This window comes from Alternaria arbusti (genome assembly GCF_024043155.1).
Source record: "Alternaria arbusti strain BMP 1465 chromosome Unknown scaffold_1, whole genome shotgun sequence".
In the NCBI taxonomy this organism is placed as follows: Eukaryota; Fungi; Ascomycota; class Dothideomycetes; order Pleosporales; family Pleosporaceae; genus Alternaria; species Alternaria arbusti.
The window spans coordinates 3,715,560-3,742,807 of NW_026249941.1; the positions used below are offsets into that span (position 1 = coordinate 3,715,560).

The 27,248-nt window shown below is 53.0% G+C and overlaps 9 protein-coding genes and 1 non-coding gene across 10 annotated transcripts; 5 read left to right on the top strand and 5 right to left on the bottom strand.

Moving 5' to 3' along the window:
* Positions 1-868: 868 nt before the first annotated feature.
* J4E86_001348 (uncharacterized protein) lies at positions 869-1,273 on the bottom strand (the record flags this gene model as incomplete). The annotated part of the gene is made up of 1 exon (XM_051441918.1): positions 869-1,273. One exon carries the CDS (start codon positions 1,271-1,273, stop codon positions 869-871), a length of 405 nt encoding a protein of 134 aa, XP_051308089.1.
* Positions 1,274-1,733: 460 nt separating this feature from the next.
* On the top strand, positions 1,734-2,829 carry J4E86_001349 (uncharacterized protein; the record flags this gene model as incomplete). The annotated part of the gene is made up of 5 exons (XM_051441919.1): positions 1,734-1,739; positions 1,788-1,803; positions 1,861-2,181; positions 2,225-2,493; positions 2,545-2,829. The coding sequence occupies 5 exons, from the start codon at positions 1,734-1,736 to the stop codon at positions 2,827-2,829; spliced, it is 897 nt and encodes a 298-aa protein (XP_051308090.1).
* Positions 2,830-4,307: 1,478 nt separating this feature from the next.
* Positions 4,308-7,150, bottom strand: J4E86_001350 (uncharacterized protein; the record flags this gene model as incomplete). The annotated part of the gene is made up of 5 exons (XM_051441920.1): positions 4,308-5,504; positions 5,553-5,910; positions 5,962-6,242; positions 6,290-6,606; positions 6,658-7,150. 5 exons carry the CDS (start codon positions 7,148-7,150, stop codon positions 4,308-4,310), a joined length of 2,646 nt encoding a protein of 881 aa, XP_051308091.1.
* Positions 7,151-8,964: 1,814 nt separating this feature from the next.
* J4E86_001351 (uncharacterized protein) lies at positions 8,965-10,741 on the bottom strand (the record flags this gene model as incomplete). Its single annotated transcript, XM_051441921.1, has 4 exons — positions 8,965-9,054; positions 9,286-9,829; positions 9,875-10,386; positions 10,439-10,741. The coding sequence occupies 4 exons, from the start codon at positions 10,739-10,741 to the stop codon at positions 8,965-8,967; spliced, it is 1,449 nt and encodes a 482-aa protein (XP_051308092.1).
* An 837-nt stretch (positions 10,742-11,578) lies between these two features.
* On the top strand, positions 11,579-13,623 carry J4E86_001352 (uncharacterized protein; the record flags this gene model as incomplete). Its single annotated transcript, XM_051441922.1, has 4 exons — positions 11,579-11,650; positions 11,714-12,035; positions 12,085-12,313; positions 12,360-13,623. The coding sequence occupies 4 exons, from the start codon at positions 11,579-11,581 to the stop codon at positions 13,621-13,623; spliced, it is 1,887 nt and encodes a 628-aa protein (XP_051308093.1).
* Positions 13,624-14,356: 733 nt separating this feature from the next.
* On the bottom strand, positions 14,357-14,446 carry J4E86_001353. Its single transcript has one exon. It is a non-coding gene; the product is annotated as a tRNA-Arg (tRNA).
* Positions 14,447-17,358: 2,912 nt separating this feature from the next.
* J4E86_001354 (uncharacterized protein) lies at positions 17,359-17,778 on the top strand (the record flags this gene model as incomplete). The annotated part of the gene is made up of 1 exon (XM_051441923.1): positions 17,359-17,778. One exon carries the CDS (start codon positions 17,359-17,361, stop codon positions 17,776-17,778), a length of 420 nt encoding a protein of 139 aa, XP_051308094.1.
* A 2,110-nt stretch (positions 17,779-19,888) lies between these two features.
* Positions 19,889-21,685, top strand: J4E86_001355 (uncharacterized protein; the record flags this gene model as incomplete). The annotated part of the gene is made up of 3 exons (XM_051441924.1): positions 19,889-20,391; positions 20,441-20,790; positions 20,850-21,685. 3 exons carry the CDS (start codon positions 19,889-19,891, stop codon positions 21,683-21,685), a joined length of 1,689 nt encoding a protein of 562 aa, XP_051308095.1.
* Positions 21,686-22,746: 1,061 nt separating this feature from the next.
* Positions 22,747-25,093, top strand: J4E86_001356 (uncharacterized protein; the record flags this gene model as incomplete). The annotated part of the gene is made up of 2 exons (XM_051441925.1): positions 22,747-24,151; positions 24,201-25,093. 2 exons carry the CDS (start codon positions 22,747-22,749, stop codon positions 25,091-25,093), a joined length of 2,298 nt encoding a protein of 765 aa, XP_051308096.1.
* Positions 25,094-25,202: 109 nt separating this feature from the next.
* Positions 25,203-27,212, bottom strand: J4E86_001357 (uncharacterized protein; the record flags this gene model as incomplete). Its single annotated transcript, XM_051441926.1, has 1 exon — positions 25,203-27,212. One exon carries the CDS (start codon positions 27,210-27,212, stop codon positions 25,203-25,205), a length of 2,010 nt encoding a protein of 669 aa, XP_051308097.1.
* Positions 27,213-27,248: the final 36 nt, after the last annotated feature.

The window sequence follows — 27,248 nt, forward strand, 5'->3', positions numbered from 1 at the left end:
CACAGTCGCAGGGCTTGTGGGCGGCTTTGTTGCTATCCAGGCTATAAGGTAAGATAACGATGCGTGCGCGAACCTATAAGCAACGTCGCATTCCTTCGTAAGCATAGCAGGAGCGAAGCGCGACAATCGATAACGCATACGGTGTTGGACAAAGGGTCTTGATTGGTCTATACTATATGCCGCATCCGCATGCGTAGTCCATCTAAAAAGAAATGCTGCCAATGCCCAAAGCGCTCGTTCGCTATTAAATCTAGACTCGAGGATCGCGACATGTGAAAAGGGAAAAAGAAATGATGAAAAAAGTGACGGTGTGATGTTTGTTTCGCCGTGGAACTCCAAGCCATGAGATAGATGATGTATGGGGGAGCTCGGTTTCTCCAAGATGTGCCTAGGCAACGGCATCAAAGACATCTACTGCATTTCGACAATACAAAATACAGTGGATTCCCCAACGTGCGTGATTACTCAAAGAACAACTGTCAAGATACGAGCTCCGTAGTAGGAAAAGGTGCAAAGTGGACAGAACAGCCTAGTCGGTCCGATAGTGGAGAAGTATGTACAATCGAAATGAAGTAGCCGCGGTAAGAATATCGGGCAGTATAGTCGGTAAACGCAGCACCGGTACGTTCTTCACCGCAGACTCGAGCGAAAGGTATGGCGAAGAATGTTTCCGGTGAGAACGGTGGAGTGATGACCTCGCGACGTTTGAAGACTTTGATGGACGGACCCACTCCGTTGGAAGCATGCACATATAAAGTAGACCGCTCACGGCCGACTTTGACCGGCAGAATGTTTTCGCGGTGTGCATGGTCTTGTCGCGGTGGTGTTTGCCATGGTACGACGGATCTGTAGCCAAGTCGTACGGAAATTATAGTTCCATTCCGTCGAGATCTCGCATCACACACGCCATCTGCGCCCGTTTCGCGGCCTCGGCAAGCAGCGCAGCCTGGTTGAGGTAGTTTGTAGTCTCAGCAGCCGTCTGGCCGGCTCCTGATCTGTTCGGTTGGTACTCGAAGCTGTTCTGCCGTTGGGCCTGCATGCGAGGCTGCTGCTGCAACTGTTGCGACTGCTGGTTCAGCGAGCCAAAGTACTGGTGGTTCTGGGGGCTCGTGGACGGCGAGACGGGCGGTGCAGATTGCGTCGAAGAGCGAGAGGAGGCGTGGCTTGAGGCGGACGTGCTGGTGTAGCTTGCGGCTGGGGTGCTGGAGGACTGGAGGGCAGAGAAGGCGGGTCGGCTGGGGGCGCCATAGTGTTGTTGCGAGTAGTTGGACATGGCTGCGGGAATGGCTGGTAGGGTCGTGGTGGAGTCTTTGAAGTCTTCGATGAAGGCGAGGAGAGCAGAGGAGTGGAGAGGGTGTAGACAGTGGGTGAGGCGAGGGTATGGGTAAAGTAAATATGGACCCGTGGTAGCTCGATATTACCCTGTATTGGCGATCTTCTGCGCGTCACCCGGAACAATCCCAGCGAATTCGTCTAGACGTGTGCAATAAAGGCTGAAGTCGGGACAAGGTGAGGCAAAGCAGGATACAGGCAAAAGGAAGGTGGAATCGCCTGCAAGATAGGCAGCACAATCCATGGCTGTACTTGGACCGCGGCTCAGACTGCTAGCTCGTGAATTTCGTCACAGGCCAATCTGATCTGCCGACGCTTGCCATCGCATCGAGACGCCAGGTCTCTTTAGTTTTACGCGGATTGCCTCTTGCAGACAAAGCATTGCTCGCCCGACTCGCATCATGCCCGTAAGTCCTCGTTGAACCTTCCCCAGACTCGCCTACTGACCAGGGCAGCTCGTTTTAATTTCAGGTTCCACCTTCCCCTCCATGCTTTTCCCCCCGCCATTGAGCTAACCCACAAACGAAGGCTTCCCTTCCGCGGGCAAGACCACCAGAGCCCTCCAGCTAAAAGACTACTTCGAGGCCAAGATCGCCAGTTCGCCTCCTGATGCGCGCACTTCCCGCCTAAGAGTCCATCTCATCAACGACCAGTCGCTGGGTGTGTCGCGCGCCGTCTACCATACCGCCAAAGCCGAGAAGGATGCACGTGCGGAAGAATATTCCGCCGTCAAAAGAGTCTTGTCGCGCGATGACATCGTTATCGCCGATGGCTTGAACTACATCAAGGGCTTCCGCTACCAGCTGTACTGCGAGGCCAAGGCCCTACAGACTCCCAGCTGCGTTGTCAGTATACCGTGTTCGCTGATGGGATGCACGACTGACAGTCCTAGAGCTGCACATAGGCACGCCCGCCGAACGATGTCGCGAGAACAACAAGAAGCTCTTGGCGGACAAAGAGGTTGAAGGCGGATACGAGGAGGAAGATTTTGAGAACCTCATCTTCCGGTATGAGGAGCCCAATGGCATGACGCGATGGGACAGTCCGCTGTTCATCGTTGTCGAGGAGGACGAGAAGCCGCCGTGCGACCAGATATGGGACACCATAGTCAGCAGCGATGGCAAGATGAAGACTGTCAAGCCGAACCTTGCGACCGTGCTGGTGCGTACTCCAGTTCTTCTAATGTGTTGAGATGCCTCTAACACACAGTAGAAACCAGCGACAGAGCAGAACTACCTCTACGAGCTCGACAAGACGACCTCCGATATCCTCGCCCAGATAATGGTGTACCAGAAAGACCACCCTGGTGAAGGAGGTGGAGAGATAGCCGTTGCCGATGTCCAGAAGCCCATCGAGCTCCCTGCGACGCCAATGACACTCCCGCAACTCCAGCGCATCCGCCGCCAATTCATCACCCTGAATCGTCAACATAGCTTTTCCAAAGCACGCATAAAGGAGGTCTTTGTCGACTATCTCAACGCTGAGTTCCTGCGCTAGACTGGCGATGTCGGAGTTATGTGGAGCAATGTGTCTTCGGATATGCTTTCATGCATCGCGACAAGAGAATGTCAAGGGACGAACGGAGAGACTGCATGTCGACAGCTCAGCGGACACTGACATGTGGGCACAATTCTCGAACGTTCTCCCAACGACGACGCATACCACCTCTCCGACTTCTCCCGACCATACGATACCCCTCAACACCAGCTGTACGCCATAACCACGTTCACAACGATGATTGGCATCCCAGTCCCTGCACTTGCAACAACATGGTGTGATCGCGTCTACCCACCCCGCATTTCCAACGCCCACGCGCTACCTGCTACAAAGGGCCGACCCATCACCAACATCAATCAGGAATAAGGATCAAGCCTGTCGGGCCTGTCAGAAGCGAGTGACGGAAACTTTCTCAGTCTCTTTTTGTGATTGGCTACAATACCCCGATTAGCTCCAACCCCTCAATACGAATGTAGAATATGTACATCATGGGAAATAGATCGCGATGTATGACGTGTTGCGTAGACTCCGATTAGGGCAGCCGGCCAAGGACCTTCCCGCCGATCATGACGCTGTGCATCGTGATGTCTCGATGAGATCCTTCTCTACTTCATTTCATGGGCAGAAACAATTGCGAAGAGCTGAACGCATGCAGCGCTCTATGACATCTCGTATACTCAACCCATACATACAATGCTTAGCGCTACGCCACACTATCTATGTACAGCGAGTGGCATTCCCACAATCTCACCACACCATGGCGTTTATTGGCGTTCATGGGCGTTCGTTCTCAAGCAACACCGATTACGCAGTATGCCTCCGATCGCGAAACCCTTGCATCGCCGTCCCCACTTCCAAGCAAGGGTAAAATGGAAAATGGAAAGCTGACGCTGGAATGGGCTGAGGCTGACAACCCCCCGCATATTTCTCCACGTGCGAACCATGTGGGTCGCGCAGTGGGCTAGCTGGGGTGCGGGGTGTGCTGTGTAGGTGGTAGGTAAGGGTGTTGTGTCGTGGTAGTGGGAGGGTGTGTGGCTGGGGACGCACGCGAGGGGAGAGGTATAACTTCCTTTCATCCGGCGAGATGCATCCTAGGGCGGGAATTGCCGATAATCGGAGGTTTGGGGAGACAACGGTGATGTACGAAGAACGAGCTTTGAAGCTCAGGGCGATGTAGAAGCGACCTTACGAAACGAATGAAGGCAGAGAGTTGCAAATGTTGAATTAAATTAACCAAGAAAACTATGTTACGAAGATTTCCCTGGGGAAAAAAAGAAAATAGCTCGTCCCTCCATCCCAATTCCCATCGTGACTCTCTTTCGCTCAGGCCAGAAGCGTGGTATCTCAAAAGCAGCAAAAGCCCAACCAGACGCATGTCGTCAACAGGTGAAGAACCCTCAACCCTATGCGCCAGACACCCAATCTCCGTTTGTAAAACCCATCATAATCATCGTGATATCGTCGACTTTGATCCCACTTTACAGCCCGCAATAAGTAGCATCCAAGCCGGTCAAGCCCGTCGTGCTATCATAGTCACCAGGAATCATAATGCCAGGATACAATCTATCGCTACCAGGCGTAGACCCATAATCACAAGCACCAGTACTAAACTCCTCGCCACTAGTCAAGCTCTCATCGCTGAAGCTGAGTACGCTTTGAGGTGGTGGGGCTTCAGAGCTGTAGGCGCTCCAGTTCCAGACATTTGGCGACCATGTCACGTTGCTGTTTTCTGTATTGGCGGATTGAGGTGCTACGTCGACGAGGGCGTCGGCTGGGGGCCCGCCGTAGATTGTGTCGTAGATGTTTGTTTGGCCGTTGTCTAGGGAGGAGAGGAGGCGCTCCCAGTCAGAGGTTGAGACTTCGGTTTTGATGCCTTGGTTGTTTTGGAGGGCGTAACTGGCGAGTGGGTCGTTGGCGAAGGAGAGGTAGTCGATGTTGCGTTGCTGTTGCTGCTGCTGTTGTTGCTGGTGCTGAGGGGTTGGCTGACTTGGGCGACGCTTGTTTGGCATCGAAAAGGATGCGCGATGCGACAGCGGGCTCAATGTTGGTTCTGAACGAGCGACAGGAGGCTCTGATCGAATGGATGACAAGCTTGTCAGCGAAGGATTAGCGTGCGCACCCACGCTGGGCGAGAGGGCAGGCAAAGTCGCGCGACGAGGCTCTTGGTCTTGTCGGGCATTTTTCATCATGCTTGGTGAGAAGCGAGCTGCAAGAGCCTTGAGCGACTTTTGGGTAGCACGGAAGGTATCCAGAGGCGCTCCCATGTGGCCCTCTGAGTTGTGCCGCGACAGAGGCGGGGCTGGCATTTGCTCCACCTGAGGAACCGCCACGATACCGCAGCCCACGCGACGGAACTCGGCATAGCCAGCAGCGTTTCCACGCTCAAGCATGTCCATTACAGAACACACCAAACGGTTGCTGTCCTTGATCAACTTGCCCTCGCGAGCTAGTGTCAAGGTCTGGAAGAGCAGGCCGAAGCCGGCTTGGACGAGAACCTCATTGCGATTGAGGCAGAACGAGAAGCTTAGCTTGCGCTCGTCTAGGAGTTCAACAATCTGCACAATATGCTTGCAGGCATCGCCAACGGCTACAACGGCCGACGAGCCCTTGTCGCCAAGATTAGCAACAACGGCTGGGCGGTATACAAGCGCCCTAATGTGGTGGTAGACAAGAGACTAGGCTTGTCAGCGTTCGGTAGATATACCAGGAATTGAAAGACATACCAAGACAGGTGATCTGCTGCTGGTGACGTTGGTGCTTGGCTTGTCTTGCGCGAACGTCAGCTTGAGGTGAGGCGCAAGGTTAGCCTGCCAATCTTCCAGCTCGTCGGAGAGCGACGCAATAGTGCGGAACGAAATGTCATGTGATGCCGATCCGGGGTAGAGCTCCGTCAGCACCTTGGACAGGATGCGCGACAGGCGGAACAGAGCCAGTGCGCTGGAAAGTTTGGTGTACTCGCCGGGCAGGGTCGGCAGGAACCCCTTCTCGGTGACGTATTCGTCATCGGCATCTACCGGATACTCGCAGTGCACATCTTCCTCTCGGATCAGCTTCGGTAGTCCGAGGTGTGCAGCGGAGAGACTAGGAGCGGTCAGTAAGTGTAACGGCGGGGTTCGGCCGAAGGCTACTTACCAGTCGACTGTGTACAGCGACCAGAACAGCTTCTTGCGCGTTTCGCTCGTCAGTGCATCGAGTGCGAAGCGCTTCTGGGATTGATGCAAGCCAAGACGTTGCGACAGGCCGACAGCCAAGCCCTTGTACTTGAGCACCCGCGAGTAATCAGCCCTCAGCAGGCAGAAGATCTGGGCAAGGACAAGGCACTGCAGCGTTGCGACGTCATTGTCCATCAGGAAACTCTCGACAGCGCTCTGCCACTGAGCCTCGAAAGACTCTACATCTTGACCGTCGCGTGGCTGGAGAAGTTAGCATTCAGCTAGACACGATTGCGAGGTTTACATACGTCGCTTGACAGCGCGGCAATGCCAAAGACCAAGTTGAGTTGCGCAATCGACTTCTTGTCGCTCATAGTATCCGGGCTAGCCACATACTGCTCGTAGAGTGACAAGAAGGTCGGGCGATGGAGAATCGGGAATAGAGGAGCCCATTCTTGAAAGAAGATGTTGATCATCTGATCTGAGACCAGACGAGGAGGGGCTTTGAATGAAACGATGCGCTTGGGGTGAGTCGCAGTCGGTCTTGCTCCAGCGCCGAAGAAGGCGCTTGAGTTGATGTCGGTAGATAGTCTGCCTGTCTCTTGGGCTTTCTGCTTGAACGCCTCTGTGAAGTGTTAGACGCGCTGCACGTCACTCGATAGAACGTGAATCTTACCAACTAGGGTTCGTCCACTCGAGCTGCCCACGAAATACGAATCTTTGTTTAGATCGTCAAGCAGGAGCGGTGCCTGCTGCACCTTGAACGTCTCTTCTTTCTCTTGTGATTCTTCTCGCACGTCAGAAGAACCCGGAGAGTGTATGGATGGTCGTCTGGCGGTTGAAAACGCTGCCGGGGAACGCGCATGCATGCGTGATAGCATGTCAATCTTTTCGTCTTTCTCGTCAAGGAGGTCCTTCAGGTCGCGAACTTCTGCCTCGAGTATGCGGACGCGTTCTTCTAGCGATTCGGTGTATCCTCTGGGAAATGCGCGTCGACTGAGCTTGTCGCTCGTCTTGCACTCGAATCCGACATTGGTGCATTGCGTGCAGCTGGGGCGGATGCCGTCGCATCGTATCTTCTTGGAGCGACATCGGTCGCAGGCTTGGGCGATGCGGCTCTGGCAGCTGGAGCCGACCTTGATCACTTTCATGGGGAGTATTCCGGGCATGTTGGCGTCGTTCGTTACGCGTCGTCGGTGGTGTCAGGTGGTATCCGTCCAAGGCCCAATGGGCGATCACTGATAGGTCGTGTCACGTTCTGTCATCCGCTGCTCCGGTACTCAAGTATCGGCCGTGTATCGTAGTTGAAGTTTGGATATGCAGTCGCCAGGCGTTTCACAACTTGAATGCACAAGAACAGAGCAAAACCAGTCAGGGCGAGTGCGCAAGTCAGACGGGCGAGGAGGGTTGGCGGAAGAATCGGGGACGGCCTGGCAGATGTAAGCTGCCACCTGCCACCCTGGCTTAGTCTTTCTCTGGGGAATTTGTGGGCGGCTGCGGGGCGACAGGCGCCATCTCACAAGGGATAGCACGAGCAGCACATCTTTCGCCGATACTTTCTCGTCCACGCCTGTTCACTAAACCTTAAAGCTGGCTTCGCTGCGATCAGCGCGCGGGACTCGTCTGCTTGTCAGAATTACGACGGCCTTTCTCGGCACTCCTCACCAGCCTCTCACAACGGTGACTAGAGCTTTCTGCGGGGTGGTGGCTTCGACGACGGTGAACACCCACGCTCAGATCATGCGAGGACGTCGGCCCGATTGCTGTGATTGAGCCACCCATCACTCCCTCAATTGCAACCTGCTCCTGCTCTAGCCCTGTGCAGCGTCCGAAATATCGCGCCCTTCTTAACCGGATGGGTATCGTCTACAAGGGCAGCTAGCAGACAGCCATTCGCTAATAGCCGCAATATTGGCTGCCCGTGTGACTCCAACTCATCAGCGCACTCTATGTGTCACATTCTAGAAGACAAAAGGATCATCGTCCCTGTCGACACGGAACGCGCAACCTGTATGCTCTGTCATTACAGGCTTAAAAGGCGGTTGTATCGACCAGGGACGGATGATGAGAGCGCACTGAGTGGGCGGCGCGGCACGCCGCTTATCTCGACTAAGCCACATTGCGACCTGCAAATCAATTCTCCTAGACGGGATCAATAGCATCCTCGCGTGTCTATGATGGCTATTTAGCCGGACCCTGCGTGTAAGGCTGAAAAAGCAATTGTTGGATGTCTCAATCATTAGACAGTGGCTGTTCGGCAGGGCGGCCATACGTGCCGTCCGTGCCACATTGTTCGTATAGAACATGACAAGAGTGTTATTGTTGGTAAAGGGATACACGCATTTGACCGAACATGACCAGATATAACAATAGCTCCCACTGAAAGCAACATGTGCTCTGGCCGTAAGGCTGTTGTCAAAGATATAAATACCAACCTTCAGCTAGCGACCGTTACCACACGACAGCATTCTCCTGACTATAAGTAATTTACCACACAGAAGCTGGACTGGCATTGTCCTACTCGAATCGAATTTCTGATACACATTCTCCATCGTCCTTGTCTTCGTATACCTCAGTGTTATCTGGATACCGTTCCGACCACATCATACTAACAGCTTTGAGAACATCCTGTTTCCCGTAGCAAGTCAGATCAGGCCATCAATGACGACTTGAACAACCCACCCACTCCACGGCACGAATAGCCATCGAAAGAAGATTTGGTTGCCTTATCCTTCGTAATTAGTAACAGTTCATTCTTTCCTTTACGTAGTGTACTGTCATTTGCGAAAAACTCGAGTTGATCTATCAGTTGCTTTGAGGTACAACAAGGTATCAAACAGTGTGGGACGCATGGTGGAGAGCCGATGCTTCTATTGATGTTCTACCGTAGACGTACTGCTACCCATGTTGCAGTAAATGCAGGGCGCGTGGGGCTCCACCACGTTATATGAGCTCGTCTATCCGGAGTGGGGTCCTTGGGTTATCAGGAGAAATCCTCTTCGTCTTCGCCATCTCCTCCCTCGTCCAAGCCCAGATAATGGACGACTGCCTCTGTGTCGAGGAGTTTGGCTTTCTGTTTGTCGTCAGTGCGGTTCCGGCGAGAAGATGCAGGAATGATAATTTGGTAGTTTAGCAGCCTGACAGTCTGGGCTTTTAAGCGCATGCAACCAAATTTGGTGCGACGCCACACCAGATAAACTGTCGCCGAAGGACATGATGCGACACATGCCCTCTGGCGGTGTAAAGTCCGAAACATACTATGATGGAGCTCGCACTGCGGGGTATAGAGAGAAATTGGTCTTACCTGGCTGTCAAGAGTAGCAGCTGCACGCTTGAGCAAGTCTAGCTCCAAACTTCGGAGTCGCTCCGCAAGTCGCCACGGCATTTCCCGCATTGTACCCGTTCGTTTGGCACCCTCTGCTTCCGTGAGCAGCTCAATCTGCGCATCAACGCGATTTTGTAGGAGAACCGTGGCACGTAGCTGGAAGACATCCCATAATGGGTCTTGTTCAAGATTTTCTCGGAGCTTCACGGTATCGAGTTCGTGCTCTTTCCAGAAAGATTGGACTTCTCTCTTGCCATCGGTGGTTTGTCTGACCTTGAAGTCTAGACCATCTTCTTCGTTGACTACGACGAGCCATATGAAGTCACTTTCCCAATCTATGGTACCGTCTTTCTCAAAGATGCGGAAGCCCGGTGCGACCTTGGAAACGTAGATCTTCGCAGGTCTGAGGGGGTCGTCGTCTGGGATATCGAGGTCTAGAAAGACGACCTTTGCAGACGTCATGGCATCCTCGAGGAATCCGTACGAAAAGATGTTTTCGCATGCGCCTTTGTCGTCGCCATATCTATGTTTGTGAGCGAGTATCCTCCGATTCGTCATGATGACCTACGTGATCGTTATCTCATCACCAGCTTTAACTTGTTTGCCCTCTCGAAGTAGCAATAGACCATTCCCGTTACCATCAGTCTCGTACAATGCGGCCGTCGCATCACCTGATGCATGGTTTGCCATGTCGACGCAGGGGACCATGCAGTCACCAGTACCGGGGAATTCCAAAGCTCTAGATCTGTACATGGCATCGACGCACATCCAGTCGTCGAAAGTCAACATACCATTTTCTTCATCCCACCAGTATTTTTTACACCAGCTGATAGACTCTGTAGCAGTCCGCAAGTTTTCGAACTCGCGCAATAAGCTGTTGAGCTTTGCGCTGACTGCAGGTTTGAGCGTGGTTCCAACGAGAAGCTCCTGTTCTTCCTCGCTCCAGAAAGTGGGTAGCAGCTCATCTGGAAGGAACTTGACGTATTCCGTAAGAGGATTGAGCACGCCAACATCCTTTGTATCGGGGCAGCAGATGGTTGCTTGGAGGAGTAGAAAAGTAAGAACGGCACCTCTTGTTGTCTGTTTCATGTTAGTGCTGGGCACATTTGCATTTCTTCTGGAATTGCCACACCATTCCAAAATCTCCAAGAGCTTCGAGAAGTTCGCGTAGATGATGATCGGACTTTGCGATAAGTTCAATATTCTGACGAGAAATGATCAACTCCTTGGGCACGACAAGCAAAGGCTCAGCTTCGCCCCCTTGAAGCTTCTCCTCAGCAATGACTGTAGACCCTCGGTCCTCATAGCCTGGCAGCGGGCCTACTTTGACGCCGTTGAATTTGACGCCATTGAATGTTGCCCAAGTAGGTAAAACATCAATGGACTCTTTGAGCCACCCCTGGGTCCTGCCTCTTCGGATCATCGTAATCTTCATGTGGTAGATGAGGCTTTACAGCGCACGGGCGCGGCCCACTGCTACTCTGCGACACACAGGTTTTGTGGGTCGCCAAGGATCCCGCCTCAAACAGCGACAACTCTGTGGAGTCTGTACGATGACAGCTGACTGTTGACAGTTGGAGTAGCACAGAAGAAACAACAACGGCTCGATGGCTGCATGCGGTGAGGACGATCGCGATGCCGACGGGCTCTAGTGCGGGTCGCGCAAATTGTCCGCGATTACTGCAGCAATCGAGATGCAGGCTGCCTTTAGGAGTCCGTACACTGGACCCTGTGAGGTCATGCAGACACGACGACAGCTGCAGGTCCAAAGCCTCGAGCTGCTGGTTCCCTAAGAGACGGATACAAACAGAGTCGTAGCCGGCGGGACAAGAGATGCTGGCAAACGAAGAGATATGTCTCAGGACACCTATAGGCAGTGCGTCATGCAAACAGCAGGGAGGGCCTCACCAGTTGTTGTGTTGTTGTGGTGCTTGGGCCAAGACGTCTAGAGTTGTTATGATGGCGTTGCGGGCATCCCGAAACCATGGAGTGGAGCTAGCGGGCGAGTCCGTGCGTCTGTAAACAACAACAACATGGAGGATGTGCTTAAACCTCCAACCATCCGCCGTCACACATCTTTACAGTTATTCCTTACTCCCGACCGCAGCAAGACACGCAGACGCAGACGGCACTTCCGCCACCAGCCATACCGACGACGCATCTTCCCTTGCGCTGCGCTGCCGACATCGCTGCTCTCGTCCCAAGTCGGCATCTCGTCACCGTCCTTCCCCAGCTGTAGTCAACACCTGCGGGTCGCACCTTCTTCTTCGCAATGGCTTCACCACGCGATCGAGTGGCCAAGATGTCGCGCGCATCCACCACCAGCTATGGTCAGGTGATCGAGGTGAGCACCACAACACACACCAAAACAAAGCGACTGCGGGACCCGTTCTGATCGATTTCCTAGTACATCCAAGACAGACTCTACCTGGCATCCTACACAAGCCCGCCCGATGCGAACACTCCGTTCCCGTACCCCAAGCAGAGCCAATCACCGTCCAAACGGTCGTCGCGCGCGCAAGTAGGTCCTACTGCCGCCGGCCCCAAGGCGCACCCTCCCGTCTACTTTAGTATCGACAAGACGCTCCTGTACAACGCCTTCCACGGCGACTTTGGCCCACTGCACATCGGCCACCTCTACCGATTCGCGGTACAGCTGCACGAGGTTCTGGGCGATCCTCTCAACGAGGACCGCGCCGTCGTCTTTTGGAGCAGCGCCGACTCGAGGAGTGAGCTACTCCACATTCCTCGCTCAATAGCACCCGTTAACATGCCTAGGTCGCGCAAACGCTGCCTGCATTCTCGCATGCTACATGGTGCTCATCCAGTCATGGCCACCCCACCTTGCTCTGGCGCCGATTGCCCAGATGGACCCGCCGTGCATGCCCTTCCGCGACGCCGGCTACAGCCAGGCCGACTATGTTCTGAACATCCAGGACGTCATCTACGGTGTATGGAAGGCCAAGGAGGAGGGCCTCTGCGGTCTCAAGGACTTCAGCCTCGAAGAGTATGTCTACCGAAGCACATCAATCGATGAATACTGACAGCCTTAGGTACGAGAAGTTTGAGCGCGTAGACATGGGCGACTTCAACTGGGTCACGCCCAACTTCCTTGCCTTTGCCTCTCCCCAGCAACAACCCACACACGAGATCCCGACCTCATCACCCATGTACGCGACGCTTCCCTCCAACATCGCCGAGATCCAGCGATCTGGACTTCCTGGTCCCTTCAAGAACGTGCTCTCGCACTTTTGCGCGCGCAACGTTGGACTCGTCGTACGCCTCAACTCGGAACTGTACTCCTCTTCATACTTCACCAAGCTCGGCATCCAGCACTTGAACATGATCTTCGACGACGGAACATGCCCACCGCTGTCCCTCGTACGCAAGTTCGTCAACCTCGCCCACGAGATGATCACAGTGCAGAAGCGCGGCATCGCAGTCCACTGCAAGGCTGGACTGGGACGAACTGGCTGCTTGATCGGCGCGTACCTGATCTACAAGCACGGCTTCACCGCCAACGAGATTATCGCATACATGCGCTTCATGCGCCCGGGCATGGTCGTTGGCCCCCAACAGCACTGGCTGCACCTGAACCAGGGTACTTTCCGAGAGTGGTGGTACGAGGACCAGTTCAAGGCAAAGTACGCGCAGACCGTGCCATCGACGCCTACCAAGTCACCGCACAAGCAGCGCCTCGCTAGCAACGGGCAAACCTTCACACCGCCCAACGGATCGTCCAAGCGCGCCGCGCTCGGCGAGATCGAGTCGAACGAGCGAAGCAACTCGGGCCACATTGGCGTGTTGGAGGACAACCTGCCTGCGCCGACACCTGGACAACCGCGAAAGACTAGCAAACTTTACGGCAACGGCTCGCGGTCACCACAGCGCATCGACGAGAACGAGCCCTTCACCAGGTCGCACACAGAGGTCAGGGCGGACATTACACGCTTCGATGGCGAGTCAGACGAGGAGTTCCACCTGCGCCAGATTGCGCGACGCACATCATCGCGCTCTCCTCAGCGCTCGCCGACCCTCAAAGACAAGCAGCGCCGTGCTTTCAGCACCACGTCCGTCGTCCAAACATCAGTAACCCACACCTCTTTCGGCTTCGGTGAGGAGAGCGATCTCGAGAACACTGCGCCAGCTGGCATACGGCCAAAGACACCAAAGGAGAAGAGCGGCAGTGGCAGCATCAACATGGGCAAGATCCGATCGAGTCCCTCGCGCCGAAGCACCGACGGCAAGTCTGCTGTACGGAAAACCAGCGGTCGTGTTGGAAGCATGGGCAACGCCATCTCCCGCCCAAAGTCATGAGCATCGTCACTGGATTTTGCGTTTCTGATCCCGCATCTTCATTCCGGGAGTTCTAGCACGGCGTCTTGGGACACGACCTTCATCGTCACTTCGTTTCTCGTCTCAGTCAATTCTTCGTCGAACAGCATGCCATCGGGCTTGACGCTACACATGTCGTCTGCGGGCGGGCGTTTTTGGATCACTACAAAGAGTGCATAACGGAGTTGGGTCATCATTCTGGGAGTTTACTGGGGGCGCATGGTGTGCTAATGTCTCTTTCTACTGTCTCATTACCCAGTCACTTGTTGCTGCATCTTTACTTTAGTCTTGTCCCTTTTCGCGGTAATCTGGCTGCGGATATGTTCATGACGTGTATGAGTTGATGACTACTTCTAATTGTCCAAAAACAATGGCATGTTCTTCTCTATCAAACTTGACTTGTCTGATGAATTGTGACTGTGACTTTTGCTTTGCACTACTGGAGAAAGATCTTTTCTCAAATTTGGTTGACGAAAGACTGTGCTGCATATAAGTATCTATCCAACCCTAAGGATATGTTACCCCGATATCAATCAAGATAATACATCCAAGGGTCGTAGACGTTAGCTTTGCTATTTCTACTGAGCCCCTATATATTTGGTGGTGGCGGATAGGTGATACGTCTCCAACCGAAGAAAAAAAAGTTGCATCTCGACATCAAACTAGCAAAATATTTCGTTCAAGTCAGTGTACACCACTGATTGTGAGCGATATACGATCAGCACGGGACTCGAACCCGCAACCTTGGCCTTGGGATATCTGTAGTAGATAGGAGGGCCACGCGCTACCATTGCGCCAACCGACCGGTTGCCATGAAGAGTTCTTGTGGTGGGAGATCTCTATGTAGCTGGCAAACCGGAACATGGAACCCCAAGATGAGCAGCACGAAAGGTATGGTATATTTTTTTGGAACTTGGTATGCTGTAGCGGTGAAGTTTTTGCTGGACGATGTGGAGGGAGGTATGTAGGTGTGGGGATGTTTGGCCGAGATCTGTGTAGCAGAGCCGACTTGGAAGCGTAGCCGAATGTAATCATGCATGAACTATCGTCCTGTACTTGGAAGTATCCTTGGAACAGCATCGTCAACACATGTTCAGATCATTGTATAAGACATTGGTAGCATGAGGTTGTAGGTTTCGGTTATGACATGAACACGCCTAGATAAGATTAGACAGCGATGACGCGATCGACAATTTTTGGTCAACCTAAACCCCTTACAGCCAGAACAGTAAACAATCATGTAATACCAATTCGTTTTCCCACACATCTGCCAGTATCACAGGTACAAATAGACATCACCAGTGTGACAGAACCCCCATAATAATCTCGTGTGGGTTAACCATCGCTGCTGCCCGGCAAGTTTCGGCGACTGCCAATTTCCGTTTTGTGCACACAGGCAAAATCCAATCACCAAGCAAACTGAACCGAGAGAAAATAATACAATTTCAGCGACCATGGTATGCAAGCCAAGCCTTTTCGCGTAGTATGGACTACGACGAGCCTCGAATACGTTGGGCTGACAAAAGGGCTGGTGTTAGGTGCACGCTGACGCGTCCGATTTTGCCGATGGAATGAGTAAGAAGGAGGTTTATGAGCAAGTGCTTGAGCAGGCGAGATCGCTTTTTGATGGGCAAAGGAATTGGGTATGTAATTCTCAAAAGTCTCAAGGATGAGGAGGATAAATAGGATTGCTAATGTCGTGTAGGTCTGGTGAGCTCCTACCCTTTCCAAACTTGCGACAAATGTCCATTCCTAACCAAGACTTTCAACAAACAGCAACTTCTCAAACACAGCATCCCTCCTCTGGCACGCGTACCACTCGCTGCCCTCTCCCTCCTCCTCCGTCAACTGGGCAGGTTTCTACTTCACTTCCCCAACAAATGCGTCGCAACTCCTGCTCGGCCCTTTCCAAGGCCAGGTAGCATGTCAAACCATCAATTTTGGTCGCGGTGTGTGCGGTACTGCGGCGAAAGAAGCAAGGACGCAGCTGGTAGCAGATGTGGAGACGTTTCCGGGGCATATTGCGTGTGATGGGAGGAGTAGGAGTGAGATTGTTGTTCCGGTTGTTAAGGATGGGAAGGTATGTTTTCAGCTTTCTTTGCATGAAAAGGCGGAAATGCTGACGTGATGACAGGTTGTCGCGATTATTGATATAGATTGTGCGGAACTTGGCGGATTTAATGCTGAGGACCAGGCGGCTTTGGAGGAGTTAGCGGCGTTGTTGGCACAGTCTTGCGATTTTTGAAGTAAGGGCATAGGTATGATAGGGGAATTGTCAAGATAGGGTAAAAAGAGACAAAATGGACAGGGTAGAGGGATTGGTAGAATCGTGCATTACTGCATATTGGGACTGTAATTACACTAAACGCGTTGAAGCAAATACAACGGGTTGATGCGCCTTGGTGGAACATGGACGCGGCGGCGATTTCTGAAGATACGCTCAATGGACCACGTTGAAAGGCCCGGACGCTGTGTATACTTGCCATCCATAAGCCCTCGCTTCTTCATTGGGCCCATATCATATACCAGTCCTGTGTCGACGAACCGTAGTCGCCTCCTCTCTACATATAAGTCTCCCTTTTCTCTGCCATGATTGAATCAACGTCCTTCAATATCCAACGGCCGCACGCCGTACTAGCAATCTATCTTTTCATAAGGGCCATATCACGTCAGTGATACCCTTCATCCATCTCGCATCCCATTTCAGACACCCATCTTCCTTGGACATCCCTGAAAATTTCTCCTATCTCCTGTTGTGTGGGATCCATATCTGGTCGGGTCGATTGCGGGATTTTACAAAAGACTACACCGGACCCACGTGTACTGGAGTCGGGTCTCCATACCCAGCGAAACTTTCCGTCGCAACAGATGTTATTCATGTTCATGCCTGCACCCTTGTGCAACACGAAGGGTCTTATCCTTCCACCGAAGAGGAGTACCCATCTTTTGGGTCTTGGTAGTGAGCCAGTCGTCTCAGCATAGCTTGCCATCGCATCGGCTAATTCCGTTGTCGCATGAATATATGGATGTGTTCGAAAGAGCTCGTAGGTGTTAGGCTCGTTGTGCAGGTGAATAGTGAGTGTGTCGAACCAGAACTCACTAAATTCGAGAAGTGGGTTGCGGCGGGGATAAAGCATATATGTATTTAACGTATGCCAGCAAATAGTTAGGTTGCGCCAGCCGCAGAAAGAGTCAGGTGGAGTGTACACCATCTCCATTCCAGTGCTTTGGCGTATAAGATCAGCTATTTCAGCAATAGCAGTAGCCATACGTTTGCAAATCTCTGGTTCGAGCTCATATTGTATGGCCTTGCAGCTGCAGAGGAGACCGGTAAACTGAGTTGGTGGACTGTCGGACTTCAAAGGGATGATGGGTACAAGTTCGTCGTAGATACGCAAGCGCAATTCGCAAGGGAGCCTTAACAGAGGGCTGTGCTGGACCACGCTATCTTCCATGGCACGTCGAGATATTGGAAGGCAGGGAAGCAGGTCTAGAGACTACATCAAGATGATAACATGCAGAGTTGGTGAACTGACGTCGATGTAGCCTCCAGGGTGTTCAGGTCTTTCCTAGGTTGACGCGGAAGGAAGTTTGTCGATGTTGACGATGCATCCGCCCGAGCCCCACTTTAACGGTCTCACGTGCGGACCCTTTGTTCGATCTCGCGACCAGCCATCCAAAGCTGCCCGCTCTCTATACACCGGCGCAACACCCACCATGCCGTCCTCAGACTACACAGCGGCCACAGGCGGCGCGCTGAAACTCAAAGGTGGCAGCGGCGTCGACAAAAAGAAGAAAAAGAAGAAGCCAAAGACGACCGAATCCACAAAACCCTCCGAAGACACGTCCACCAGCGTCGCGAAACGGTCGCCGACCGACGATGACGCGCGCAAATCACCCTCGGGTACACCTGGCCGCTCCATGTCACCCGAAACCGCAGAGCGATTGATACGAGAGGGCGGTGGCAGGCAGAAGACAGAGGCGGAAAGGCGGCATGACGAAATGCGAAGGAAGAGGCTGGAAGAGAGACTGAAGAAGGAGGGAGTCAAGACACACAAGGAGAAGGTGGAGGAACTCAACAAGTACCTGAGCGGACTGAGCGAGCACCACGACATGCCCAAGATCGGACCTGGCTAACGCGCTTGGGTGGTGGCTGGCTGCGACATTACTGCGGATATCTGCTGTACACGAAGGCATCTCGAAGACTACTCACGACGATGCGACGAATATCCGACAGATCGAAAACAACAAACTACTCCGAGAACGACATACCTTCATATGCTACGCGTGCAGACAGGCCACGGGGATTTCTGCGACTGTGTATCCGGCACAGGGATATAGTCAGGAGGATGGATGGATGGATATCCTGTCGACGGGTTTTGATACTGTGTGTATAAATATCATGGAATTGTACTCTCACGATCTGATACTTGTAACAGTCATTTGAACCCTCCAAACGGGCAACGAATTTCAGACTTGTACTTTTGATCCACGGTGCCAAACACAAAAGAGCTTTCTCTAAGCTTTGATAAGCTTGAACTCTTCTCTCTTGCGCCAGTGCAATGAATGTCGCACTTCATTCAAGGAGAAATACGAGAATCCCGGGGCCTACGTTGAAGTTGGGCTCACTACTTTCCTTGCTTTCAGACTGATGTAAGCTGCAGACCTGTTCGGCTTTTCTTTGTGTGAGGTGGCAGCGGCGCCTCAATTTAACTAGTCAAGTCTGCAAGCATAAGCCAGGTACCGGTGGCTTTAACTGGGCGCATGCTGACCGCGTCTACGCGCCTGAAACATTCCAGAAAACATATCCATTGGATGTTGTGATCCGCTGTCAGCCTTATCGGTGCACAAAGCCTTATGAGGACACAACTCTTAGGCCCTCGAGATGATCACATGTGCAAGTATCACGCCTCGAGTACACCCACCTGCCCAAAAGACACCCAAAAGACCGCATGGGATGACGCTCGAGTCAGCTCAGAGCACTCCGGTCTTCGTGCTTCCAAATCAGTGCATGTCATTGGAGGAACGAGAGTCTTGTGCCATCAGTCGGAACCAGTATACGAATCGCCACGGTTATCTGCAGGCTGACGACTCCAATCAAACCCTTGCACGCAGTCTGGCGACACATCTGGCCGAGTAGATTGCGCAAATTGTCTGTGCAGTGACCGCATCAGCGCGGGAGGGGCGGGGGCGTTCTCGCACAGAACGCACGTCTTGTTCCCGCCATTCGTGGAAGCGCATCGCGAAAGTCGTGGTCCAGAGCCATCTCGCGCTTTTCATCCCACGGAAGACGAGACGGAATGCGCGAACGCGTAGTGACAGCGATACCACCGTAGTAGGTCCGCGCGCTAGAATGTGTTCTAGAAAGGCGTGCAATTCGCACGACTCCCGATGCATCACCCCTAGTAAGCCCACGATAGTGGAAACTGTTCTGATGGGTTGTAGCTTGGATCCACCTGCCGAGAATGCTTAGCGCGGGCTAGGGCGCCCGATAGCTGCTTGCTTCAGCGCCATTGAGGCTTGTCTCAATGCCAAATCGCACCTTAAGCGAGTTGGAACGCCCGGCGCCCCATCCTGCGGTCGCGTGCTGGTCGAAGGCGCCTCGGTGTATCGAGAGGTTTGCTTGACAATACTCTGTACGAACAGTATCTGCGACGTGTGAAAAGTAACGAGAAAAGGCTGGTTGTTGTACGATAATTCGCAAGCAAGCAGGCATGCATGCCGTGCATAAGCTGTACCCCTCTTTGAGTAGACAAGGCTTGTATCGAAGCTTGTCACTCCAACGTCTACCCCAGTACAGCGATCCCATCCTTATCAGCCCCGGGCGAGGTTAAGGCGATTCAAGGCGGCATAGCCCATACCGAACGGCGACACCGTCTGCATCTTAATCGTATCATTCGCTCCCAATCACACCATTGACCAGTAGGCTTTCCAGACCACACCGGAGCTGCGCCGCGACTAGTCTGCAGAATGTCAGTCGCCGCTGGGGTCCAGCCCATGCTCTGCTTTTGCGTGCGGTTCCCGGGTGCTGGGACGAGGGTGCTGCGAAGTTGAGAAGGGAACCCTCGCAGGCGCGTGGGTATAAAGGCCGTTTCGTACCCCCATTCACCCGGCTTGCAAGGCTATCTTCTCTCGCGCCTCTACCCTTCTTGTGCTCTCCTGGGTTCTTTATCCCTGGTAGACTCAGGCTCAGTTTTCCACTTCGCTGAGTATACCTCTTGGTGTTCTTATCTCCCTGTCGCCCGATATGTCGGTCAACGACTACGAAAAGCAGCAGTATGTCGCGGGCGAGAGTCCGTCTGACCATGCTGTGGGCGATGTCCACGACATCAAGGACCACGCCCTTAATGAGGCTGCTGGTGTTTACGGTTCCGCTCAGAAAGCCGAGGACTACGGCTACGTCCAGAGAGGTCTCAAGTCGCGCCATATCCAGTTCATCGCGCTCGGAGGTACCATCGGTACTGGTCTGTTCCTCGGTATTGCCAGTGCTTTCGCCAATGCCGGTCCCGTCTCTGTCCTCCTCGGTTATACCATCACGGGTGTCGCCGTCTTCGGCATGATGCAGTGTCTTGGAGAGATGGCCACATGGCTCCCGCTTCCCGGTGCTATCCCGCAGTACGCTGCTCGCTATGCGGACCCCGCTCTTGGTTTTGCCGTCGGTTGGAACAACTGGTACAACAGCTCCATTACACTCTGCGCTGAGATCTCTGCTGCCGCTCTCTTGATCAACTTTTGGGACCAGGAAGAGAAGTAAGTATAACGGTCCAATCGAGTTCCAACACGTTCTGACTCCAGTTAGGTACAATCCTGCGATATGGATCTCCATCATCATCGTCATCATCGTCTTTCTGAACATCTTCGCCGTCTCGATTTACGGAGAAGCCGAGTTCATCTTCGCATCCATCAAGATCATAACAATCATTGGACTGCTTCTTGCCGGTCTGGTTATTATGCTCGGTGGAGGTCCTGACCATGACAGGCGAGGATTCCGCTATTGGAAGGAAGGTGCGATGAAGGAGTACGTGGGCACTGGGAATACGGGTCGCTTCACGGGTCTCTGGTCTACCCTTGTCAACGCAGCGTTCTCGTACGGTGGTGTTGAGATGGTTGCAGTCGCTGCCGGTGAAGCCGCCGACCCCCGCAGGAACAGTAAGCAATGTCTTGTCTCGACTCTTCATATAACGATCACTGACCTTGTACCTCTCTAGTTCCCAAAGCCGTTCGCCGTGTTTTCTGGCGTATCCTGTTCTTCTACGTCCTGGGATCGTTCATCATCGGTACCTGTATCAGCTCAAACGACCCTCAGCTCACCGACGAGAACGCCAAGGGTGCTCAGTCATCCCCCTGGGTCATCGCCATGAAGAACGCAGGCATTCCCGTCCTCCCCCACATCGTCAACGCTGTCATCTTGACATCCGCAACCTCATCTGGCAACGCTTTCCTGTACACCGGATCGCGCTATCTCTTCAGTATCGCGCAGAACGGCCAAGCCCCACAGTTCCTCCTCAGGTGCAACAAGAAGGGTGTCCCTGTCTACGCTGTTGCAGTCACAGCCTCAATCTCGCTACTCACATACATGAGCGTCAGTGCTGGCGCCAACAAGGTATTCGGATGGTTCCAGAACTTGACCACCATCGCGTCGCTCTTTACTTGGTGCACCATCACCTACACATACACCCGGTTCCGTGCGGCATGCATCGCCCAGAACGTTGACCGCAGCACCATGGTGTTCGCTAGCAAGTGGCAGCCATACGTTGCCTGGACTGCCTTCGCTTACTTCGCTCTCATTATCCTCTTCAATGGCTTCAAGGTCTTCACAACCACTCCTTGGGGACCCGATGAGCTGACCAGCTTCTTCACTGCCTACATCGGCGTTGCCATCTTCGGTCTCCTCTATGCTTTCTGGAAGATCTTCAAGCGGACCAAGATGGTCAACCCGGCCGAGGCAGATATCTGGAGCGGCAAGGCGGCGCTTGATGCGGAGGTTTGGCCTGAGCAGATCCCGCGCAATGCGCTTGAGAAGTTCTGGTTCTGGCTTTGCTAGATGGGTGGCGGTGGTATTCGCTTGGGTGGTGTCTTTGTCTTGTCGAAGTCGGTGTAAAGAAAGGACATGTTTGTAGCGACTATTATGTTGAATGAATCGTATGAACAACTATATCGTTTTGAGAAGTGAGGAGAGCTCAACAGTAGTTTTTGTGATCTGAATTACTATACACCCAAGGCGCTAGTCGCGCCCTACGCTGACGAAGGTTTGCCGTCGGGCAAGGCGTGGTGCGCCTTAACCAAATACGCGGGGCGCGATTCTCTCCACAGCGCAGGACTTTCAACCCCGGCTGCTATGAACTGCTCCTTCGAGATAATACTCTAATGCTGTGTTGACTGGTTTGATGTTCGCCCGGCACATCTCCGTCGTATTGCTTTGCTGCCAATCACATGCGATGTCGTCACGAGGCACCGTTTGATTGACCAATACTCCGATCCATGCGACAAGTATTGGGGTGCCTGAACGCGTATGCAGTGTATTCATAGGTACTTCCAGCTCATATTGCAGTGTCGTGGATGCCTTGGGTTCTTGCAGACTCTGGTGCGACAGTCGTACATACAGCGTAGTCTTTTGATACAACAGTACAAATGTACGGACAGCAAGTTTCCTAGGGATTGCTCCGAGACGCTAGAGCGGAGATCGTGTGTCGCGCATTGCGGGCTCAATATTTAGCCACAAGTCATCCACTAGACCCACAGGTTTGCCTAATTGGTGCTTCGCGTGTCAGACCCTGTCGCGCGACCTTCGATCAACCGCTTCCCAGGCATCCACGTTCGTCATACATCAAACACCTTTCCAACTCCGGCACATCGTGTATTCAAAGTTGTCGCACATAATCAGCGACCGTCATTCTCCGCTCCAACGTGTGTCTCCGACAGAGCCTCGCAAGATCTACCGGCTATTGCATGCGCTAGTCGATCTTCCATTGATTACAAACATGGAATTGCGCAGTTAGCATCGTCAAATTTGGATCAAAGACGTTATGCGTGCGCATCTCAAGACGACAGTCATTCGAATATACCATCCTACTACAAGCGGCAACTTTGCCGACGTCAACCAAAATGTCGGGCCTTGGGGATGATACCAAGTCGCAGACGCTCTGGACCATGAACAACCAACTTGTCAATAGCCCAGACGCGGAACAGCCCCGGAAGTCTCAAGACCAGCCATTAAACCGCGCTTGTGAAGCATGCCGCATTTCCAAAGTTCGATGTCTTATGAACCCGGACACAAGCTCGACGCAGTGCCAGCGATGCGCCAAGGCGAACAGAACATGTGTTTTCGCGCCACCAGCCAAGAGAAGACAGAGAAAGAGAACAGACGTGCGAGTTACGGAGTTGGAGAAAGAGATACAGCAGATGCGAAGTCTTCTGAAGACCAACGCCAAATCATCGAACGATGTTAGCGAACAGGAATCCGGCGATGAGAACTCGGACGATCAAGGCCATGTGAGAAAGAAGGAGACGCCTCCTAGCGTATCAAGTCGCCCGAGTGTCGCAACAGCAGCGTCAATGACCACAGCATCAACCATGAAAGCCCCTACTGTCGACTCTACGTCTACTGGCGCGCCGACAGACTTCCTGGGGTCTTCTGATAACGACATTATAGATCGTGGTGTCATCTCGGAAGATCTAGCAGTCGAGCTCCTGAGCATATGGCGCACCGAGCTCGTCGCTGCATGTCCAGGCATCACGATTCCCAAACAATGGGACGTGTTCGATCTCCGAACAAACAAGCCTGCGCTCTTCCACGCAATTATGGCCGCGGCTGCGCACTCGAAAGGTTCTGCCCTGTCTGACAGACTACACGAAGAAACTGTCCTTCTCTACGCACGTTCCGCCTTCATCAAAGGCGAGAAGTCGGTTCAAGCTATTCAGGCGCTCATCGTCACAGTCACATACTACTCACCATCGAAAACACCAGGTCAGCTGCAAATTTATCAATGGGTCAACATGGCCGCGTCGATGGCACTGGAGTTGGGCTTGACATCCAAACCCAGAACGCACGAGCAACTCCCCAAACGTGCAATTCGATCGCTCCAGAAGATTTCTTCGCCCGAGGAATTGCTCGAGCACTGCCGTACTATCCTCCTACTCTATATCATCAGCGCAGGCTTCTCGATGAGGTTGAAACGCCCCAATATACTGCTGTTCAATAGCTGGATGGAAGAGTGCTTTAACATACTGGAAAAGTCGAAACTGTTGGACGACAAGAGAATAGTGGCGTGGTTGAAGCTTCAGAGGATAGCCGACGAGGCAAATACGGCCTTTGGCTTCGACGATGCTAGCACAAGCTTCAGTCTCTCAGAATTGCGCATGCAAATTATACTGCGAATCTTCGATCGGCGGATGCAAGACTGGAGGAAAGCGATTCCTGACGACGTTATGACGCTGAACCTACAGGTAGAGTACTACTCCGACATGTTATCCATGTGGGAATTCGGAATGGACGGAGGTCGCTACGACGGTAAGCCAAAATCATACATATAACATCTACCCCATCTAACACAACCCAGTCATCGAATTCCGCAACCGCCACATCACTCTCCCCGCCCTAGACGACGACTGCGTGCAACCCGAGTCCCTCCTCTCGCGCTCCGCCCTCCAAATCAACGCAACCACAAAATGCATCTCCGCCGCCCACACCATCCTCGACTTCTTCATCGCCGTTCCCGTCGACAAACTGCGCAAATCGCCAAACGCCCTCTACGTCCGCGCCGTCTACTCCCTCGTCACCCTCATGAAAGCAGAATACGCGGTGGGTACCGACGCGGAAATGGGCGAGCTGCTCGAAAGCCAGAGCCTCAAAGTGAGTTATTATCTTGACACAGTGCTGGATAAGACGAATGAAGCGGGTGGGCCCCAGGAGTGTAGAGTCAGGGTACCGAGCCATTGGAATTTCTTGCTGCATGAAAAGCTGAAGAGTTGGTGGGATGAATATCAGGTGTGGAGGAAGGAGGGGAGGCATCTTAAGAGGAGGAAGAAGATGAGGGGTGGAGATGAGATGAAGACAGCAAGCAGGAATCAGACACCTGCTTTTGCGGATCAGAATGTGCAGGTTGCTGCTGCTACGTCGGCGTCTGCTATCGATCCAGCTCAGGTTGCGGCACAGCAGCAGCAACAACACCAACCTGCACCTCCTTCTCTCCCCACGTCGTCATTCGCTCTGGGTAACGCGTATCCCACACCCACACCATGGAATGCGAATGACATGGCCATTGACCCGCAGCCGATCAGCGACCAAACGGCATTTACCACGGACATGGGCGACTTCTCTGCGGCGTTCCAAAACGGCGATTTGTATCTGTGGAATGATATGACGGCGGATAATTTCGGGGGGTGGGTTCCACAGGGGGGATCGTATGGTGGTGGAGCGGGCTTTGGGGGTATGAATGGGGGTATGTTCTGAGCAATACAATTTCGCTGTGGATATATTGAGGTCTTCTTCGCAAATGTGATTGTATTCCATGCAAATACCGTCTGAAGCACATCATTCATGACACATACAGTCACGCTATCTACAATTTCTTCAACCCGCCCTCAACCCACTCGATGACTTTCTCCAGTAGCCCAACATCAGCCCTGGCCTGCTCCAGCGCCTCTTCACCCTCAACAACAAGTGCGCCACCACCCGATGACAGCTCCTTCTGGAACCGCGCAGCAGTCTGCTTCAGCACATCTAGATACTGCGACTGAATGCTATGATTGCTGTTCAACTCCTTGATACCAAGTGTCTCATGTAGATGCTTCGCCTGGAGTAGTAGATAGTAGAAATTGAGTGCCGCAACGTAGAAACCAAGTTCTTGGCGGAACTGCATCCATGACTCTTCTAGGATTGCATCGGTAACATATTGCTTGGTCAGATCAGGCCATAGGAAAGGCGCGACGGTAGATAGAGCGACTGGCGTGGCGAAGATGTTGGTTTCTTCGTGCTCGTCGTCTGCGGATTGAGGACGCGGCGCGTTGGCCTCGAGGGTCTCGCCTTTGAGCCACGATACTGCGCTTGCTTTGAGGTTCTCGTACGGACAGTGCTCTAGCGTATCACGGATGAAGGTTAAGCGAACGAGATCGTGGGGATGTGAGCGCAAGACTGTTGTAGTGAGGTAATGCGCATGGCCGCGTAGGCTCGGGGACGGCGAGTTTGCGGAGATGAGCGAGATTGTTTGCAGGTATTGGGCGAATGACTCGTCGTCTTTGGGCTCGCCGATGTTGTTCTTTTCGAGTGCGATGAGACCAAATGTAAGAACTGTGTCGAGCAGTGCTTCAGGCTCCATACCGACGGTCTGTTGCCCGAGAGTTCCAATGAAGTTGCTGAGTATCGTGGCGTGTCCTGGGAAAATGGCAATTGACGATGACTCATCTTGCTTGGCTGAAGCATACAGTTCCTGTTTGACGTTTTGCGCAGCGATAAGTAGAAGAGCGCCTGTTCGTGAGAGCGGTATATCGGCAGCCGTGGCTGGTGGCTCATCTTCTGTTCCTGGAATACCTCGCTTCTCATCCTCCGTATCCATCACAGTCCGAAGAAGCTCCTTATACTTCAACCCAAGATCCTGAGTCAAGGCTACAACCTGTCCAAGAATCGCAACCCTAGAGGTCAGATCCTCTTCTTCTGCGAACCTATCCGCATATTTCTTGTAGTTGGGCTTGTTCGGTATCCGCTGGGGCTCGTACCGCTCCATCAGTCTGCTTGCCCACGCCAGGCCTGGAACGTCGTCGTCTGATGTCAGTGACAAGACGTAATCCTCGAGGATATGCGTGAGAAATGACTGGAGTAGGCGATTGACAAGATCGTTCTCCTCATTGCTCGGCGCGTCGCTCTGTGCCTCCGGATCTGGCTCCGACTGATTGGTGTTTACACGTAGCAGATTTCCGCTGCTTCGTCTCGATGGCAAATGCGGCCTCTTAGTGCCGGAAAGCGTCTTGACAAACTTGACAGCAGATAGGGTGAGGTCTTCAATGTGCGTGTTGGCCCTGTTGTATGCGAGCAGTGCAGCCTGCAGACTGGTAGAGAGGAACCGGCTTGGATATTTTGTCTTGACCCGTCGATGTAGCGTTGCAAGTATAGTCAAGAGGACCTCGAACTTTAGTACAGGAAGTGGCGGGACTACGGCTGGTTGGAACGCAGGACTTGTGCTCGATTCGCCCATTCCGACTTCTGCCGCTTTCTTGCTTCCGCTGGGGTCTGCATCATCTTCTTCGTCGTCGGTGTGATCGTGTGGTTCTTCAAATTCCAGTAGCCGCAGCGCTTCTGTCACTTTCAAAACACACTCTCGTGGGTTACCCTTGGCGGCGATGTCTTGCAAACAATCTTCCGATAGCGGGAGCATCGGAAGGAGCAGATGTATCAAATCCCAGCCGATAGTCGCAGTAAGCTCTGCATCTTGAAGAACCTCGTGTAGGACCGGCAAGTTCTCCTCGGACAAGTTGTATTCAATAATAGTAAGATAGGTGATGGGATCGGTAACCGGCGGACGTGAGGCTAGAAGCGGATGCTCGTCCTTCTGGGCAGGAACCTGGATCTCGGCCATGACTCGTGCTCTTGCTTGTGTGTCCGAGCTGCGTAT